Here is an 18,356-nt window from a genome sequence, read left to right as displayed (position 1 = left end):
TGATGGAGCATTTCCATTCCCTGGCCCCTGTTATGACAGGTCACTTTCACCTTTCTGAATTTAAGGCATCCAGACTGTGAAATGAACATGCAGAGAGCAACACCCAGTAAGAAACATTCTTAGCCAGAGTCAAAACCCACTGTCAATCAGCTTTGTCTAGGACTGTCAGTTTTCTGGGTAAGAAATGACTACCAAATAGTGACACAGATCAACACAGGTTTGAAATCATTAAACATTTTCTGTGAAGCTAAACCACCTAGGTCTCCTTAGAAGTCAAAGATGCTTCATGTAGGTTATGAGTTGAGTCAACAGTACCTGGAGAAAAGCAAATTAAAGAAGTCTTGTGTCACAATTTTGTGTTATTTGAATGGTTTCACTGCTTAAAAAGCTGCTTATCTTGGTAAAGCTACTTACTTGACACTATTTCAAGAAAAAAAAATGAGGTTAACATGTTAAAATCAGCATAGATAAGACAGAGGACTATTGTACATTGGGTGTGAGATGGTAAACAACAAAGAAGAAATAAAAAAGTTGATGTTGGTCCCTATGTGAGTGGGAAGTAATAAGCTGTTTCTTGGAAAAAACAGAACTGTGAGGGTCAAAAACTGTATCTAGGGAAGCTGTTTGTTCTTCTGACAATCATGCAATTGAATGTGTTGAAAAGGACTATATTCTGTCCTAATTACAGAAGTGACCCAATAAACCCATAGTTTTGGGACTTCCTAGTTGCACCCTATGATTTCACCTTTTCACCAAAAGCAGGCTGACAAATTCCTACAAGACCTTCTAATATTAAGTGAGGGTTAAAGCCATATGGAAACCGAAATTCCACAGAATTTAACAACAACAACGTCAAGCTGCAGGGGTGCGAATACAGACATAACATTTTGACATACCACAAGCTTTCAGTGCACATTCTGCATGGACAGCCGCTCTGGTATGTAAATTTAATTGTAAATGAAAGGTGTTGAATTGAAACGTCTGAGTTGCTAAATAGAAATGTGTACAGCACAGCATTGCCCCTACCTGCCTCCTCATATGGTCCTGCCAATACATTACAGCTTTGATCTGGCAAAATTATCTTGAAAGCACTCTCCATGGGCTAGAACAGGAAAACCCCCAACACCTCTTGTCCCAGCTGTAGGTGCTTACCAGGGATATTATAGCTCAAGAATTCTGACCTACAAAGAAGCAAAAGCTTCGTGACTTCAATCCAGCTAGCAATGAATTGCACAAGGGCAGAATGAGGGTGAGGGACAGACACCTGATCAGCATCAATTACATGCAAAAGTCTAATATTAGGAACAGGAGGAAAGGCCAATTAAAGTCAAAAACAACCACAAGAAGACTGCTGGAGGATGCAGTTAATGGGGGTCAGCCTTCCTCAACCTGCCAACTATAAGCTACAACTATTAAATAAGCAGTAAAGAGAAAACAGCCAGGAGTAATTTCCAGGCTGGAGACAACAATGTATACTCAGGGACCTATTATGCCCACTGCAGAGTTTTATTATGGGATGTCCTCCATAATAAAAGGCTCCTTTTTGAGGGAGCCTCCCCTTGAAGGCTCCCTTTCCTTCATAGGTTGGAGGCTCCATCATCACTATCAAGGACCTGTGTACAAGCACTGGTCTCCTGCTACTCCCAAGTCAGACCTATGTGTAAAATGCCCCCAGCTCAGAGAGGCTTAACTGCACCCACTGAACCTCAGGTGACAGGAACAACACAGGTAATCACTAGCAAGGAGAAAATAACATCAGTACACGCCTCAGGAGAGACTTTGTATGAATATATAATTTGTACTGCTATTTTTATAGGAACATTTGCACCTAACCTAAGCATCAAAGCAATGATCTTTTGTCACAAAATTGTTTTTAAACTTACACTGACAAAGCTGTGAGTTGCAACCACAGTATGTATATTATAACAAGACTTTTCTTGTATTTTAAACATATTTAGAACTGCAGTCTCTTGTAGCATATTAATATGCAACAAGGAAGAGATCTTCTTCAAGCAGAAGACAGCTGTCAAAGATCAAAGGTAGTGTCTCTGTTAGAAATGAGTTTAGTTTGCCAGTTATCCTCAAAAAGCTTTCTAGTGAAATAAATTTCAATTTGATTGCTTAGTAGGGTAACAAAACACAGCATGACTGTATTTGAACAAGCATCTCTGATAGTTACTGCTGACAACAGCCACTAATTTAAAAATAAGTACACAGACCTCACTAGGAGCTTTTGTTTGGAACTGCTTTTCTGAAAGCTTTGCACAGAACTGTAGGCCTTTAGAATCATGAATTGCAAAAGAGCAAAAAACCTGATTTCATTTAAAGGAAGTTCCTGTTCATCTACACCTATGTAAAATACAAGCTAATGAGATGCTTTATACTCTAAATATATCTTGAACAGCTCTTAAAAAAATTTCATTTGTAGGGACTGAAAAATCTCTGGATGTGGCACAGACAAAATGGTATTAACTCAGAATGTAAATCTTGTGGGTGAAAACATTCTAGAGAAAAGACCCTTTGAATACTATGTAGAATGGGAAAAGGGTTGTGTAGCAACTGCCAGTGGGAGGATATTAAAAAAAATATAAACAGCAAAGAAAAAATAAAAAGCAGCAGAAGGTGATTTTAACTTTTAACTTGAGGAGACTGCTAAGGAAGCTTAGTAAAGTCTTCCGTCTCTCTAATTCCCTTCTGGCAGTTGAACTTTGATGATTTCATAGTCCAGCTTCCATGCAATGAGCTGGGAAGTTCAACTAGAGCAAGTTGCTCAGAGCCCTCTCCAATTTGTCCTTAAATGTTGCCAGGGATAGGACATCTACACTCTCTGTGGGCACCCTGAGTTGGCATTTCTACCCTTATAAAAAAACTGGTGTAATGTTTCCTTTTTTACAGTCACTGGGTACTCCATGTGACTGCCACGACTTTTCAGATATCATGGAGAGTGGCTTAGCAACTACATCAGCCAACTCCCTCAGGACCCTGGGTTGCATCTTGCCAGGTCACACAGACTTAAGTATGTTCAGACTCCTCAGGTGGTCACTGTTTTCCTACAGAGGGAGGAACTTTGCTCCCTTCAATCCTCGCCTTGAAATCCACAGATTTGAGAGGCTGAGGAGGGACTTACAGTGAAGACTGGGGCAAAAATATTGTTGAGTACCTCAGCCTTTTCTTTTCATCTGCTGAGACCAATTTACCAGTCATGTTGATCACAAGGAGTACACTTTTCTTTTCTGGCTAAAATAGCTACAGAAGTTCTTGTTTTTCTTTGCTGATTTCAGCTCCAACTTTGCCTTAGCCTTCCTGATCCCATCACTACATAAGTGGGCAACACCCGTTTGTACTTTCTCTGCTTCTGCATTTCCCTGCTGTCCTTTAGTTTGACCAGCATGTCTTCACTCAACTATTCTTTTCTCTTGCCTTCCCTTCCTGACTTATTACACATTTAATTTAAAAAAAATTAATTAAAAAAATTCAAGTTAAGAAATCTAGGATCATTTGTGAAAATTGTAATACAGAAGAATGTTATCTGAGAGAAGGGCATTCTTAAGGACAGCAGCTCAGGAAGACACACAGGCATGCTGCATTTCACAAAGAATTTCATCACTGTAGGAAATGAAATCCCATTACTGAAACAATTTTCTTTTTGTTTTGCACTTTAGAAGATACTGAAAGACTGACTGGCTGCTTATCAAGGAATATATTGAGCACTTTTAAAAAGGGGGGCAAATCTCATTGACATGCTTGAAGCTGCCAGTGAACATGTTTGAGTTTTAAAGACTGTGACAAGCACCAGACAGCTGTCTGTTCCGTGCTTTTTCCCCACAGAGCATACCTTCACCTCTCCATCACTGAGGCAAAGAATAACCAAGCAAATTCTGCACACATTCGAGATATTTATGAGTAATATATACACATGACTCAAGAATGAGAAAATGTTTTATTCAGTGCTTAAATATATACTTACAAAAGAAAACCTCAGACTGAGACCTTCAGGGTGACACTTGACCAAGAATTATTTGGGGCAGGTTGTGTGTCTGTATTTAAGTATATAGGGGATAGGCAGAAAAAATTAAGGCAATTTCTACTATTTATATGCTAGCAGATACTTTATACATTATGACTGGTATTCTTGTTTATATATGGGAAACTTAATTAAAACAACTCTGCATATGTTAGATTTTGGGAGCATTGGTCTCTTTGGTAACACCACTGCCTTTTTATTGTTGGATTAATTAGACTTGGGCATTTAAATGAGAGATGAATAAACTGATTTTTTTTTTTAGTACTCTCCTCAGTTACTTGACTTTCATTTTTTGATAGAACATTAACTGCATTTTCAGCTTTACTGCAGAAACATTCAACAAGCTCTAAGACGCACCAGAAAACATGCGATTAAGCAAATGAAGTGCCCTTTACAAGGAATTCTCAAACAAATACTTTCAGATTTCAAATGGACTGTACATTTGCCACATAATACCTAATTGTCCTGTGACTTTTTTCTTTTCCTTCTAACAACAAGATGTAAACCAAACTGTTTGAAACAAGTGAGGAATGAAAGACTTGCAAACTTTTTTCAAGAGAAAACTTTGATCTGTTGACTTTGTCTAACTTCAAAATAAAGAAAATATTTCCAACAGAATTTTGAAAGACTGTTTACTTTAATAGACCTAAAGCATTCATTTGTTAGTTTGCCAGTGTTCTTTACCCAGTTTATCAAAGAAAATCTTCCAAGCCATAACTATCATTGCATACACCTCCCATGCATCACTGCTACTTATTCTATACCCAGTAGAAAGCCAGCTTATCCTTCAAATACCATAAACTGCAGAAGACCCTTTCCTCCATTCTTAATTTCCAGAGATTTTAAATCAAGGGAAGTACAATTAAATTCTGGCTTGTCTTCCCTTTCCATAGTTTTCTTCTGTTTTTTTCCTTCCATTTGTAATGAACCAAAAAAATAAGACAGAGGGGATGGAAAGGAGAAGGAAAACAATACACAAGTTCCTTGCACTTGTCTTGTAATCAAATACATCATATCCTTCTTTTCTCCAGTGACTTGTAGAAATGTTAATTCCTTCAACAGCTAGGATTAAAGTTTTTAAAAAGTATTAAAATAGGATTTGAAAAGCAGAGCATATTCCCCCTAGAGTACTATAGTTCTGTGAAATGTCAAAATGCAGGGTGTGTCTTGACTCCACCATATTGCTCAAACATGTTTAGTGTAACTAATATATCCAATGGCAGAAGTTAAATTTAAACTGTTGTACTTCACACAGTATAAAGAAAAGTTTGGAAAAATTCACTCCACTGCTCAAGGGAGAAAAATGTTGAAGTGTGTCTGACAGATTTCTTCTCCTAGAATCAACAGCTCTTTACTAACTCCAAGCTCACTGGCAGATACAGACACTTACCATGATGAGCACAACATACTCCATAGCTTCCTTTATATTTTTGCAGAATCTTTTCCTATGCTTTGAAAGAATGACTGCCCCTAGTCAGAAATCACATAATTGATAATGAATGTTTATCACAAAGATAGCATTTTGTGAGACCATTTGTATAAAAAGACAAAGATTTTATTTCTACTTTTATTTTAAAAAGCTTCTGAAAATAGTAAGAAAAGTTGATGAGTGTGTACTTGGACATGAAAAGACCTTTTAATAATCCAGATGAAAGAATGATTAATACATTCAGTAGCTTTGAAGGACAGCACCTGATGAGATTTGACTGGACCGCAAAGGACATCTAATGAAGTTAAAAGGTGACAAACATAAAGCAATGCAGATGTAATGGTAAACACTTACCATGATGAGCACAACATACTCCATAGCTTCCTTTATATTTTTGCAGAATCTTTTCTATGCTTTGAAAGAATGACTGCCCCTAGTCAGAAATCACATAATTGATAATGAATGTTTATCACAAAGATAGCATTTTGTGAGACCATTTGTATAAAAAGACAAAGATTTTATTTCTACTTTTATTTTAAAAAGCTTCTGAAAATAGTAAGAAAAGTTGATGAGTGTGTACTTGGACATGAAAAGACCTTTTAATAATCCAGATGAAAGAATGATTAATACATTCAGTAGCTTTGAAGGACAGGATTTGATGAGATTTGACTGGACCGCAAAAGGACATCTAATGAAGTTAAAAGGTGACAAACATAAAGCAATGCAGATGTAATGGTAAAAAACTCAGTTACTTTTACCAAATTGAGCATATGAAAGCTTAACATAGGAAACTTAAAAGCATGGCAATATCCCAGGCGCCTCATTTTATCTGCTAAAAGAGCAGAAATTGCAAAAAAGAAAAAGACAATGTTGAAACAAAATGCAGCTTTTCATCTTGGACAAACAAGTTTGAAAGAATGAAAGTTCCTCTACAAAAATTAATAGTGCAGCTGCATGTAGAGTTTTTAGCAATGCTATTTGTCAAAATTTTTTCACAGAAATAGAAAGAGACCAAAAAATTCTGGGTTAAGTATTACAAGCCAAGACTTCTGCAGTCAGGACTGACTAGCCCAGCTCTAGACTCCAGTACAGATACCACACTGTATCTGTACAAGGTAAACACTGGTCAATGTAGAACCATTGTAGGGATGCACCAATTCTTTAACCTCTTCTAATATTGTATGAGTTTAATAATTTGGATGGACAGGAAGAAATATTAACTCTTATCCTTAAATCAAAGCACGTGGTGATCAGCTAGCAGCAGTGGTAATGGCACCAGTTCAGATCATAAGCTGAAAAAAGGATAGCTAAGTGATATCCATCTGAGAAAATCTTTTGAGATGTCAGCCAACAGGCCAATTCTTTACACACCAAAGTATATTTTATGGATAAAGGCATTTTGAGCTGCTGTCTCTAAGTCACAGAGCCTTTCAAAATCAAATCCATAGCTGTTCTAAGTCAGAATTATCTTGTCCTGTTGCTGTACACAAAACTGCATAGAGGAAGTTTCTAGGTAAAATTCCAGGAAGGAAGGCTTGGACCTCACTGAATTGCTTAGTGAAAAAAGTATTCTACAGGAAGACAATGAGATTATTTTAAACTCTTATGTATCACACTGAATGGATTTTGTCTTTGAATGTACCAAGCAGTTAAGACAACAACTACCAGTAAACTACCAGCAATAGACTTAGCACTGTTAAGAACAGTATAGTTTAAATGAAGTAAAACAGATGCAGTTCTGATCTGGAATGCACAACAAAGGAAGACGTGCACCTAAATGTATGCTTACCACACAAAAGTTCAGTCTATTTACAACTGGGAGGCAGAGCAGGCATATAGTGAAGCCAGTTAAGTCCTCATTTAGACAAACAGCTGTGCTAGGGTTTATTCCAACTCTAAGAACTGCAGGCAACGCATATTAGTGATCAGGCTTATTTACAGAATTAGATATTTTCCACAATGGTGCCAAAGAACATGTACATTCATGTGTATAAACATGAGCATGAAGAGCATTGAAGGCATGCACTGATACAGGTGCTCCAAGTCAAATTTGGAAAGAGATTACATAATACTGAGCTACATAAAATAGCAAAAAAGCTGGTAAAAGTATACACAGAAAAAGGTCTTTCACATTTCATTATCTATTACATATGTAAATTTTACTTAGAGTGCTCCTCCAAAGTATACTACGTTTGTAAATCTCAAATGCTGAATTTTATATACTAACTAATGATGTAGTTGTCAGGAAATGGTGAACACGGCAACTCAGTGCACAAGCACAGATGTCCTTCAACATTGTACCAAGCTTCCTGAGAATATTGGCTGTATACCTGCAGACAACCACACTAGAATGCTGGAATGGAATTTACCAATGCTTGCATGGAGTCTGCCCTGAAATCCTGATCAAACCTAGAAAATGCACATTGATTATCTTCACAAGTTGACGCATTCACTGCCTGCCCGTCTTTTGTTGGCTAGAAGAAAGTGAGTTACCTATTTCACAGCCTTTTTGAATCACAGCCATCTACTTTTTTCCATCAATCTACTCCATTTCCTAAAACACTTGGACTTCTTCATTGAGAAATTCCAAGGGTCCTGGATAATGCATTTTGTGGCTTCAGCCTGTCAAGCTGCAGTGACACAAAAAGCATTACTCTATAAAAACATGCACTATTATTGTCACTTCTGGTTTGGCACGTATGCTGATCCCAGTTACTTTTCACAGCAAAACCTCCTCAGAGAAAAGGATTGGTATGACATAAAAGGAGGGTCAGAGAGAGTTTAAATATACCAGAATAGGAGAGAGACTTAAAATATGGCATTTCTAAGAGAGACACTGCAGTTTAGCAGCATGAAGCATTTCTTATTGAATAATTCAAGAGAGTCTTATTCACAACACTAACCTAAGTGCTAATTAGCCACAGCAACACCCTTTCAACAAAAATATAAAATAAGATCTAATTAATGACCATTTCTAGTGGCAAAAGATGAAGTTCTCTAATTTATCTGTGGGGAAAAAAAACACTAGAAGATAAATAGAATGAAAGGGGAACTTTAAATTAAAAAAGCATTTCAAAAGCTAGGTTGCTGAGGGCATTTCAGGGCCTAGGGCATACTGCTCTGGTTAGTCCTTGAAAGTCATCATTGCAAGACTGAGATGATTATTTCTCTTTAGGAGAAATCCCTTCTATGCCAGTAAACACAGAAGTTGTACATTATTTAAACTCATGCATGCATACAATTGGACTGAGAAAGCAGTATACCAGAACCCATATATTATTTTTTAAACTAAAAGAGTGACAAAGTGAACCTGCATAATCCTTTGAAACTGAGTCAAGAAACCCCTCCAGAAGCTGATTACACTGTACTCTGCTATAACATGTTTCTTGCAGTTTAGTACATCACATTATTTCTCAAGTGGAAAATGAAGGGAAAAGAGATCTATTTATAGAACTTAGCAAATGTGATAACACAGAGCAGCAGGTCACTAAATCATAGATAACTGGGGAAATTATTCCTAATGGGAGTTACAGCGTGCTCAGTAAAACTGCTTCCACTGCTATCTGCCAGACTAGCTACAACACTCATTTTATTCAAATTTCAAATCCAACAGTAAGACAACAAATAAAGCCTAGCTAATAAGCCATAAAATTTCAATTGAATTGCTTCCATTAGGCATATATATATAAACTAACTTCAATTTAAATAGCACCTGACTCATACATTTCATTATCCTAAATGCTGCAGTCATACTATTTTCATTGTAGTGCTGAAACTGTTTTATTAACTCGCGTTATGTGCATGTTTTAAGTGACCAGTAGTGCTGATCAAGGATGCAGAAGGACAGATGTTTAATTGGCAGTAAGCACACAAGAGCGAATTCTCAGATGTCAAGTTTCAGGCAGAAGTTCAAGAGAAATACATGCCCACAGCTAAAGCTGATCCTCATTACTGAGTTTCAAATGCCTATTTAAGACCTCCCCTATTAGTGAAGTATGAAAGTTTATTTATTCTTGCCTCAGAACCCTGGTTTACTTCTGATTTAGGTCCACAGGAATGCAAAGACAGATTTTTATACGAAGAAGATAGTCCCTATTAAAAATCTGAAAGTCATGAGGATGATTTACATTTGAGAAAGTCAAGACTGTATGCGTGGACTCAGCTGTAACTAAGATGTGAGCTCCTCCCTGCAACATTTCTCAGCAACAACATAACACCATAATAATGCCAAACTGATCTGCTTGAAAGTATGCTTTTCCTTTAAAGAGACATTTGCTTCCTAATTTTTACCAACCCACTGAACTTTTACAAAATTTCATTTCAGGGATGTACCTATAAATTGTTCTACCATCTTCCTCCCATATTTGCTTCTTCACAATTACACAGACACAATCTTTCCACCTTCCATAGCATTAAGTATTTGCCTATTTTGTCATATAATATACACAAAATGAAGTCTCTATATTATAATCCATTTCCAGCCATTTCCAGTATTGGAGACACAAACCCCATGAAAGCAGAAGCTGTACAGTACCAGTGAAATTCTGTCTTTATTCAAAAAGCTACCAGCTCCTATGAACAAAATGTTCTGCTGGTTATCTTTTTACATGCATAGAGCTCAGTAGTCTTGCATTCAGTCATCTTCACTTCTATAAAGTGAGGTTCCATCTCCCAAAAAAGGCTGCTGTAGCCATAATCTTTTTTGACACTGGCATAGCAACTATACAACATAATATAATGGGACCACTGAGACACAGTTTTCTTCTATCTTTATGAAAAAATGGTAATATAAAAGTCTTGGGTACTGTCTGGTACTGTTTGGTACTGTTTAAGAAGTTTCAGAATACAGCATTCATTTGAAAATCACGTAATTTCTCATAAGTTCTTTCTTTTACTGCTTACTGGGATAGCTTTCTCTTTAACTTACCAGGCATTATAATATTGGAAAAACCTAGTTTCCTTGTTATGGATACTCCATGGGTAAATCTGGATGTATACTCCCTCCTAATTTGTTCAATGTCTCCATGAAGCAACTGAAGAGAAACTGCCAGGCCTGAAAATGAAGAGAAAAACAATGAAAAATCACACATTCAAGATTATTGTCAGTACTTCTTAAAAGTGTTATATATTTGCGAGTATATATGCATTCTTGAGAACAGGAAATTCAGAGGAAGCCAACCCCCTTCAATTCTGAAGTGTATTTGTGAAGGGTATCAATATCAAAAAACCAGTAAAGACTTGAAAACCACTACCTATGAAAACATTAGCAAGTTATTACTGATGTGTAACTGAACCATAATGATATGAATGAAAATTATATCAGTAGGGATGGACTAATGTTTTAACTAAAAAGAGAACTAGAAAGAGGTCAATTTGGAGAAATTTCAATCAGAGTATTTGCTACCATTTTAATTTTTCACTTCCTTCAACACAATTCTGCCTCTATTGATATGCAAGAAAAAGTGCACATGCAGTGTCCTGAGCTATCCAAAATCTGAAGAAAAAAATTCTAGTAAGCTAATATAGCATAATCAGTATCCTTAGGAACAGTAATTTCATAATGACTGAAATTACAATTTTTGTTCAACATTTAATCAGATTTAATCAGTCACAGTCTTTCTTATGTTTGTATGAAGACGTGCAAAATGCAAGGGTGGCCATATAATAATTTTCCAGTTTTTCTTCCTCTAGAACCAAGGAAGCATAACTTCTTGTACTATATCTGCAGTATACAAATAAATTGCAAAGAGCATACTTCATTACAGTTGAGATTAACAAAAGCAACAGGCATGCCTTTTGGTTATTTCAAATATAATCCCTGAGGCAAGTGTCAGAATGACACAGCTTGTAAAGATTAATCTTCCCTGACCTTCAGCGTTACTACAGCATATCCTGTGTCAACATGCAGATCAAGGAGAAGATAAAAGCAAACTCTTTGTGTACACTCAACAACTGGAGATAAATAGACAACTCAGAAGAAGAGTCATAATGAACTTGAGATTAAGCTGGAGCAAATAAAATGCACAACACAGACTGAACAACAAGGTCATCAGTCCTTTTGGCTTTGAAAGAAATTTTCCCTACAACCATATTATTGTTCAACTAAATAAATTTACTTGAAGTCTGGCAGTTCCTAAAATCAGGACTCAAAACTCTGTACTATGTACTGCCAGTCCAGGCTCCTGCAGATCAGATATATAATTACCATGACAACTTTTATATTTTTCCCCTTACCTACACTTACATTTTCTTATTTTGGCAGCTCCAGAGAATGTGATACTCTGACCAAACTTTCCTTCTCATGAAAAAGTGCTCGCCTACACATCTCCAACTGGGTACATAAACAAATCTTACAAGGAAAAGCATTCAGTGAAGTATTTTCTATTTTAAGAACTGTATTTAATGCCATAGATATTAATTATTTTGTAGGGGAATTTGTTCTATGACCTTTAGGAAGAAGTGACAATCATTATTTGGGCAGGTGAGAAAACAAACCACGCCATGGCTAGCTGACAGTACAGAAGCTGGGCACAAAGCCATACAGGCAAAATTTAGGCTCTGTTAGAGCAGGTGAAAGGTTTTTCATTGCTGTATGGGAAGAGCTAGGCTGGGTATAGCTCCCTGATAAATATGGATATTTAGCCCACCCCCAATCTTGCTGCTTTTATATTTTAAGAAATTGTTATACATAGGCATGTATAATCATGCCCTCAAATGCCCCCATTGCACTGTTTCCTTGGAAACCTGAAAAACCCATTTGCTATTGTTACAGATCACATCAACCACAACAGCATTAATCAGATATTGCACACCACCTGGTGTAAAGTTATTGTGTTTTCCAAACAAAGGTTGAGGACTCCAAATTCCATTTTCTTTCAGTACAAATTTCACAGATTCCCTTGAAGAATTTTATTTAACTTTGAAATCAGATGTCAAAAAAACCTCATCAATGGCCAAACAGTTTTAACTTGAAAAAAAAACAAAACAACTATCTGTCAAGGATTTGAAGTACTTGCTCATACAAGGTAAGAAAGATATAGAGGTCTGTATTTCATGGCATTCATTGTTAGAAAATGAGCAGTCCAAAAGCATCAAGAAATCTCTCAGTGAACATACCTGAAACACAGGTTAGTCATTTAACCTATAGTTTAAATGCATCTTTGGAATATAAATGGCATGCATTCCTCAGCTTTTCAGAAAAATGAAGAACACTGGATTACAGATAGCAAAGTTACTTAAAAATGTTATATGGTGTAAAGAGACCAGTACATAGGAAAGAGTGCAAGTCAACCAGAATGGAAAAAAAGCAAGGATGCACAGAGAAGGAAATCCGAAGGACCTCCAAAAATCAAGCCTTCAAGTTAACAGTCTTGCCACTGAAGACTCAGCTGTCAAACAAAAAGGAATTGACAAGAAGTAGAACTGATAATTCCAGTGCAATACTAAAGCTGGGATCAGTGAAAAACCACAATTTCCAGGTAAGCATTCAGATTGCTCTGTCAAAGCTCCACTGATTTTGCAAGACACCCAGGCTACCCTCCACTAAGGACATAAAATCATAAGAGGCAAACAGAGGTGTTATACCCATGCTACAGAACAGGTTGCCTGAATTCCTCACGAGTTGTTACATTTGGGTTGTTGAGATGAGCAAAAGGAACGTACTGGATATCAAAGGGTTTCCCCTGGAACCAGTTTCACTCTGCTCTCCAGCTCACACTATTTGATGACCAATAACTGCCCACTGCTGAGCTGTTCATAGGCCTCTAATATCATCCTATGCCAGTACTTTCAAAGTGTGTTATGGTTACATGTCTTTACTCTTCTGTGTTCCATTTTAGTCTAAGACTATAGCTAGTTAACTCTACACTGAGGAACTACGTCATAGCTATTTGTTAAATACAAAGCATACATACACCACACACGACTGCACAAAACTAAGCAAAAGCTATAATAAGGTAGATAAAATTTATTACTTTGTCATTAGATATATGCTTTTACAAGTCAGAACAAATCTCCTGTCAGAACAATGCAGGGTAAGACAAGTCCAGTCAGCCAAAGCCAGATAGGTAAAGAGGACCTTGTTGTTAGCTAAACACAAAGCCCATGGCCAGTTGCAAGTTGCACCAATCCCATATCCATGGGTTTATAAAAATGCCATACACTTGCTAAGTAAAGTAGACACGCATCATGACTGAGGAACCACGCAAATGTAACAAAAATCATTGGGAAGAGCTACTTTAAAAAATACGGAATAATTCACATTTTGCAAGGGCCTAGACTTTGTATGCTTATTATTAACTGAGCTACCCAAATATCAAGAAGCATTAAGTAAAGTAATTTAAAACACACTGACACATCCCATTCAGATTTTCAGAAGGGTGCAGATTCAGCTTAAGAGGGACTCCCTCAGGCACATTGCAAAACAAAGTAGATTGAAGAGGAACTCATAAGTTGAAACACATCACCCTTAAACTAAAAGAGAGGTGCTTTAGGCTAAATGTTAGGAAGAAATTCCTTATGGTGAGGGTGGTGAGTCACTGAAAAAAAGATGCCTAGAGAAACTGTGGATGTGCCATTCCTGGAAGTGTTCTAATCCAGGTTAAATTGGGCTCTGGGCAACCTGATCTAGCGGGTTGCATCCTTGCCAACAGCAGGGGGACTGCACACAGCAAAATTATTGGTTAAAAAAAATAGAGCATTTTGTGATGGGACAGCTGTTCTCAGACAAAGCAAAATAGAGATCTGCAACATGTCACCATACACTCCATCTGACTGTGGTTGATAGGACCACTACACCATTTATTACACCTGGGAGCCATCAAAAACTTCATAACTATACATTTTCCGTTTCTAGAACATTAGGAGCTAAAACATAACAACAAAAATGATTATCCAGTCTCTGAAGGACTGTGCACATTTTTTTAATAAGGGATGTAGTCTAGCTTTGTCCCCTCAGAAAAAAAAGCTTCAATTGCCTTCCCAGTGATAATTAAAACCTCTTGGTTAGCTATTATTCTTTATTTCCCCCAGTTTTGAAACTACTCCAACAATAATTTGTAAGGAACTGCAAATAGATATGCTTTTATTTCTTTCACAAGCACATGACATTTCTTACTATTAACTTGTACTAAATTTCAACACAAGACAGATTATTTTTATTATTCAGATGAAAGACAATGCAGAAAATTGTCAATCTGCTGAATAAGCATCCCAGATTTTTGTTAGATTTGTCATTTTACCTTCAAACAGCTTTTGATTAAACTGCATTATTGATTTCTGCGCTTAGTTATAAGAAAAGGCATCTGTTCATTATGCTTATAGACCCTTTATTTGCATTTGAGCTTCTGGGGGCAGGGGAAATAATTTACAGTCAGCTTCCATCAACTGGCAGCAGAGGATCCAAGATCATATTAAGAAGAAAACGCCTAGCAGCTGCTCAGAAAACTGATAGAAGAAAAAAAAAAAACCCAAACCTCAGACAGAATGTTATTCAGCAATGTTTGTATTTTAAGGAAAGTAATAAAATAAGGCATCTGTCCAAATAAAGCTGCCTAAAGATGTTAAAGCTTTTTGAGAGCTTACAGGTGTTTCCGTTTCCAGTAGTGTTTTAAGTGCAAAGGTAAAAAGGTAAAACCAGTAGGTTTGCACAAATAGTTTACTGATTTAATGTGATCTGGGACAAATGGTTGTACAAATCTTGGCCACAGAAAACTCTACGTAGAAAATCCCACCAATTACAATGTGGGAATAGAGAGATAAAAAAGTAGAGCTAGATTCAGTCCTTGATTGCCTTTTTGAAGACTTCATTCTGATTAACTTGAATTACCAAATACAACTCTGAACTCCTCTTTCCCTCAGCTTTAAATTCTGGGGTTTAGTTCACTAAAAAAAGAATGCTTGACTGCCATTTCAACACTTTGACAGATTTTTTGGAGCTCTTTTGTCAAGACTTTTGTCAGAAATGCCCTCAAGTGTATAAAGTAGGGACGTTTTTCTTCCCCAAATGGAACAGAAACACTTAAATGCAAATGAGATTTAGCTGTCACAGAAAAATTGGCTTGGAATTTCTTTACATGGTAGATGATAGAAAGGCTAAGTTATTATTATAAGCATCTAGTCTAACTGCCATATAAAGAAAATAAAAATTTCAGAAATATTGTCTGCAGTTCTTGCTTTAGCAAGCCCACTGCTACCCTTTTCCATTAACAAGTCACTGGGCATGCCAGCACCCATTTGCCCAGTACAGTGTTATACTGCAAAGGTGAACCATCTTGCACAAAACTTTTTTAAATTACATTTTTACAAACTAGATGGTTAGCAAGAATATTGTGGAGTGTGCAAAGTACACAATTCTGCAATTACAAGTGGTTTATATTGCTTCTAATGCTAATAACAGACAAAAGGTTCCAAGGAAACACTTGTTTTCTCCTTCATGAAGTGTTCTTCTTCATGCAAACCGAATTGTATTAGAAATTTAGCTATTTGCATTCCAATTATGGGTCTTATTTCAAAGGAAACAGATGTTCAACAGCTACCTGAACAAAATGTTAAAAATCAAATCCCCGCCGATATAAGAACCTAGGCAACAATTGTAAAGAACTTATAAATATATTCTTTGAAGAAGTTAAAATCATGTGTATGTGTTCTATATTAATTATTTTAAATAGTGTTAAGATTTTGTATTCTTTTAGTAGATGAAATGAAGGAAGTCAACACTATCCAACGAGTAGAAAAAATTTTTGGAAAAGGCTTATAAAAACATAATACAACTCCAAGATAGAAATATGAACCAGCTATTGTTATTATGAGCCTTAGCTAGGAATTTGTGGGTTTAAATTGAGTGCCACTTGAATCACATACAGCAACAGTGTGTCCAGCAGGACCAGGGCAGTGTCTGCTCCCCTGTCCTCAGCATTGGTGAGGCCACACCTCAAATCCTGTGCTCAGGTTTGAGGTATTCACCACAGGAAGGAAACTGAGGTGCTGAAGCGTGTCCAGAGTGGGTGAAGGGTCTTGAGCAAAGTTTTTATGAGAAGCAGCTGGGGGAGCTGGGGTTCTTTAATCTGGAGGAAAGGAAGCTGAGGGAGACCTCATCCCTCTCTACAGCCACCAGAACGGAGGCTGCAGTGAGGTGGGGTCCACCTCTACTCTCAAGTGACAAGTTGCATTGGAAAAGGCTGCCCAGAGAAGTGCTTGGCTCACTATCCCTGGAGTTATTTAAAAGACCCACTTGGCAGTGCTGGGTTAATGGACTCCAAGATTCTTAAAGGCCTTTCTCAGTCTAAATCATTCTATAATTCTATCATTGCAGTACTGACTTGAACAAAAAATCATGGTTTCTACTGAATAGAAGATCTCCCTGGCAGTACCACAATGGGACATTTTTCATTCTTCTCTGAAAACAAGTCTTTTAGCAACACTTAAGAGAACAACATGAATTTAACTCTATTACACCCTTATCTCTTCAGGGCCAAATGATCTTGGAACAACGCTTTATGCCCAAAATTTTTTATATGGGTAATTTTTTGGCTTTAGCATTTTTTGAGGGGAAAAAAAAAAAAAGCCTAAGCCTTAATTCATTGTATACTTAGTGAAGCACATAGGAGCAGTATTCTTAGTTTACATGTATTTCAAACAGCAGCCTTCAGTGACAACTAATTCTTAAACACATCAAACTGGAATACACATAATCTCCTTGTCACAAAACAAAGATTAAAAATGACAGACTTATAAATTGTTCTAGAACTAGAGTAACTAAGCAAATGCACTTGCTGTTTAAATGTTAGTGATGTGAAGATAAAAAATACATTTCAAAGCAATACTGACACCTGAGAACCTTGTTGATAAAATACAAACAACAGAAATCTTTTCTGTGATTAATTATATGCCCAGGAGTTACCAAAAAGTTATGTACTTCATTCTGTTTTATCTTCTCAGTGAAGTTCATGTTATCACTCTACTGCTATCATTCCTCCTCATTGTTCCCCAGTCACTGCTCCAGTGAATTCTCCACTGTAAGCCTATGCTTTCTTTCTGGCTAAAACCAATAGCTGTTCCTAGGCAATGCACATTTAGTTTCCCATCTGAGATTTCTTGTGCTGGTTTACAGGAAAAAGCTCTCCTTGCACCAGCTCTGAGTGTGGCAATGCTGTGAGCTGCTGGGGTAGTGTCACGTAAACACAGTCACGTTACTTCTGGTATCTATAAAATACTTCAAGTTACCACAGCTCTACTCCTTTATTTTAAAATTTATTTATTGTATTTTATATGTATTTTATTTTAATACTATATATACTTTAGTAAAATAAAAACATATTTTAAAGGTATATTTTAATATATATATTAATATATCTTTTTTAAATTTTTAAATATTGTTTTATATGTATTGGTTTTGGGTTTTTTTTTATTGTAGACTTATACTGAGCTCACAATTCCCTGCTGCATTTGATCTCCTGTAGCTCTTCATTTCACAAGTCTGAATAAATGATGCTCCCTGATTAAGGGGCCTCTGCAGTCTCTCCCTGCAAGGTAAAAAATTACTCAAACAGGCTTCCTGCCTGTTCCTTCCTTCAAACCAAGGAATTTGCAAGCCAAAGCTTACTTTTTGTGAAAGAGGAAATGAAACAGACAAAGTATTTGTTCCCTTAAATGTCTCATTGTTTGACAGTAACCATGGAGAAATGGTATCATCAGCGTGCCAGGGGGCTGCTGAATGCAGGTAAGCAGAGAAAGCCCCAAAGCACACATCACTGTTTGTAACCAACTGTTTCCATTGTCATACCAGAACTTACATCTTGTCAGAGGAGTTCATGCAGTGGACTGCTCTACCTCATGTCTTTTCTGACCAAGCCCTATATGACCACTGAGCCAGACTGAGACTCAGTGGCAAGTGACTGGTATGCT

General features: G+C 36.8%; 1 protein-coding gene across 4 annotated transcripts in view; it reads right to left on the bottom strand.

Annotated features, from left to right (window-relative positions):
• Positions 1-18,356, bottom strand: part of DOCK4 (dedicator of cytokinesis 4) — a 223,314-nt gene that overhangs the window by 85,257 nt on the left and 119,701 nt on the right. For all 4 annotated transcript variants that reach the window (XM_039726790.1, XM_039726792.1, XM_039726791.1 and 1 more), the window contains exon 13: positions 10,381-10,506. In XM_039726790.1, coding sequence (XP_039582724.1) covers positions 10,381-10,506 — 126 coding nt within the window. The remainder of the gene's footprint in view (positions 1-10,380; positions 10,507-18,356) is intronic.

The sequence above is a fragment of the Passer montanus genome, unplaced genomic scaffold, assembly GCF_014805655.1.
Source record: "Passer montanus isolate IOZ18808 unplaced genomic scaffold, ASM1480565v1 scaffold6, whole genome shotgun sequence".
Taxonomy (NCBI): Eukaryota; Metazoa; Chordata; class Aves; order Passeriformes; family Passeridae; genus Passer; species Passer montanus.
This window is presented reverse-complemented; position numbering and strand designations above follow the sequence as displayed.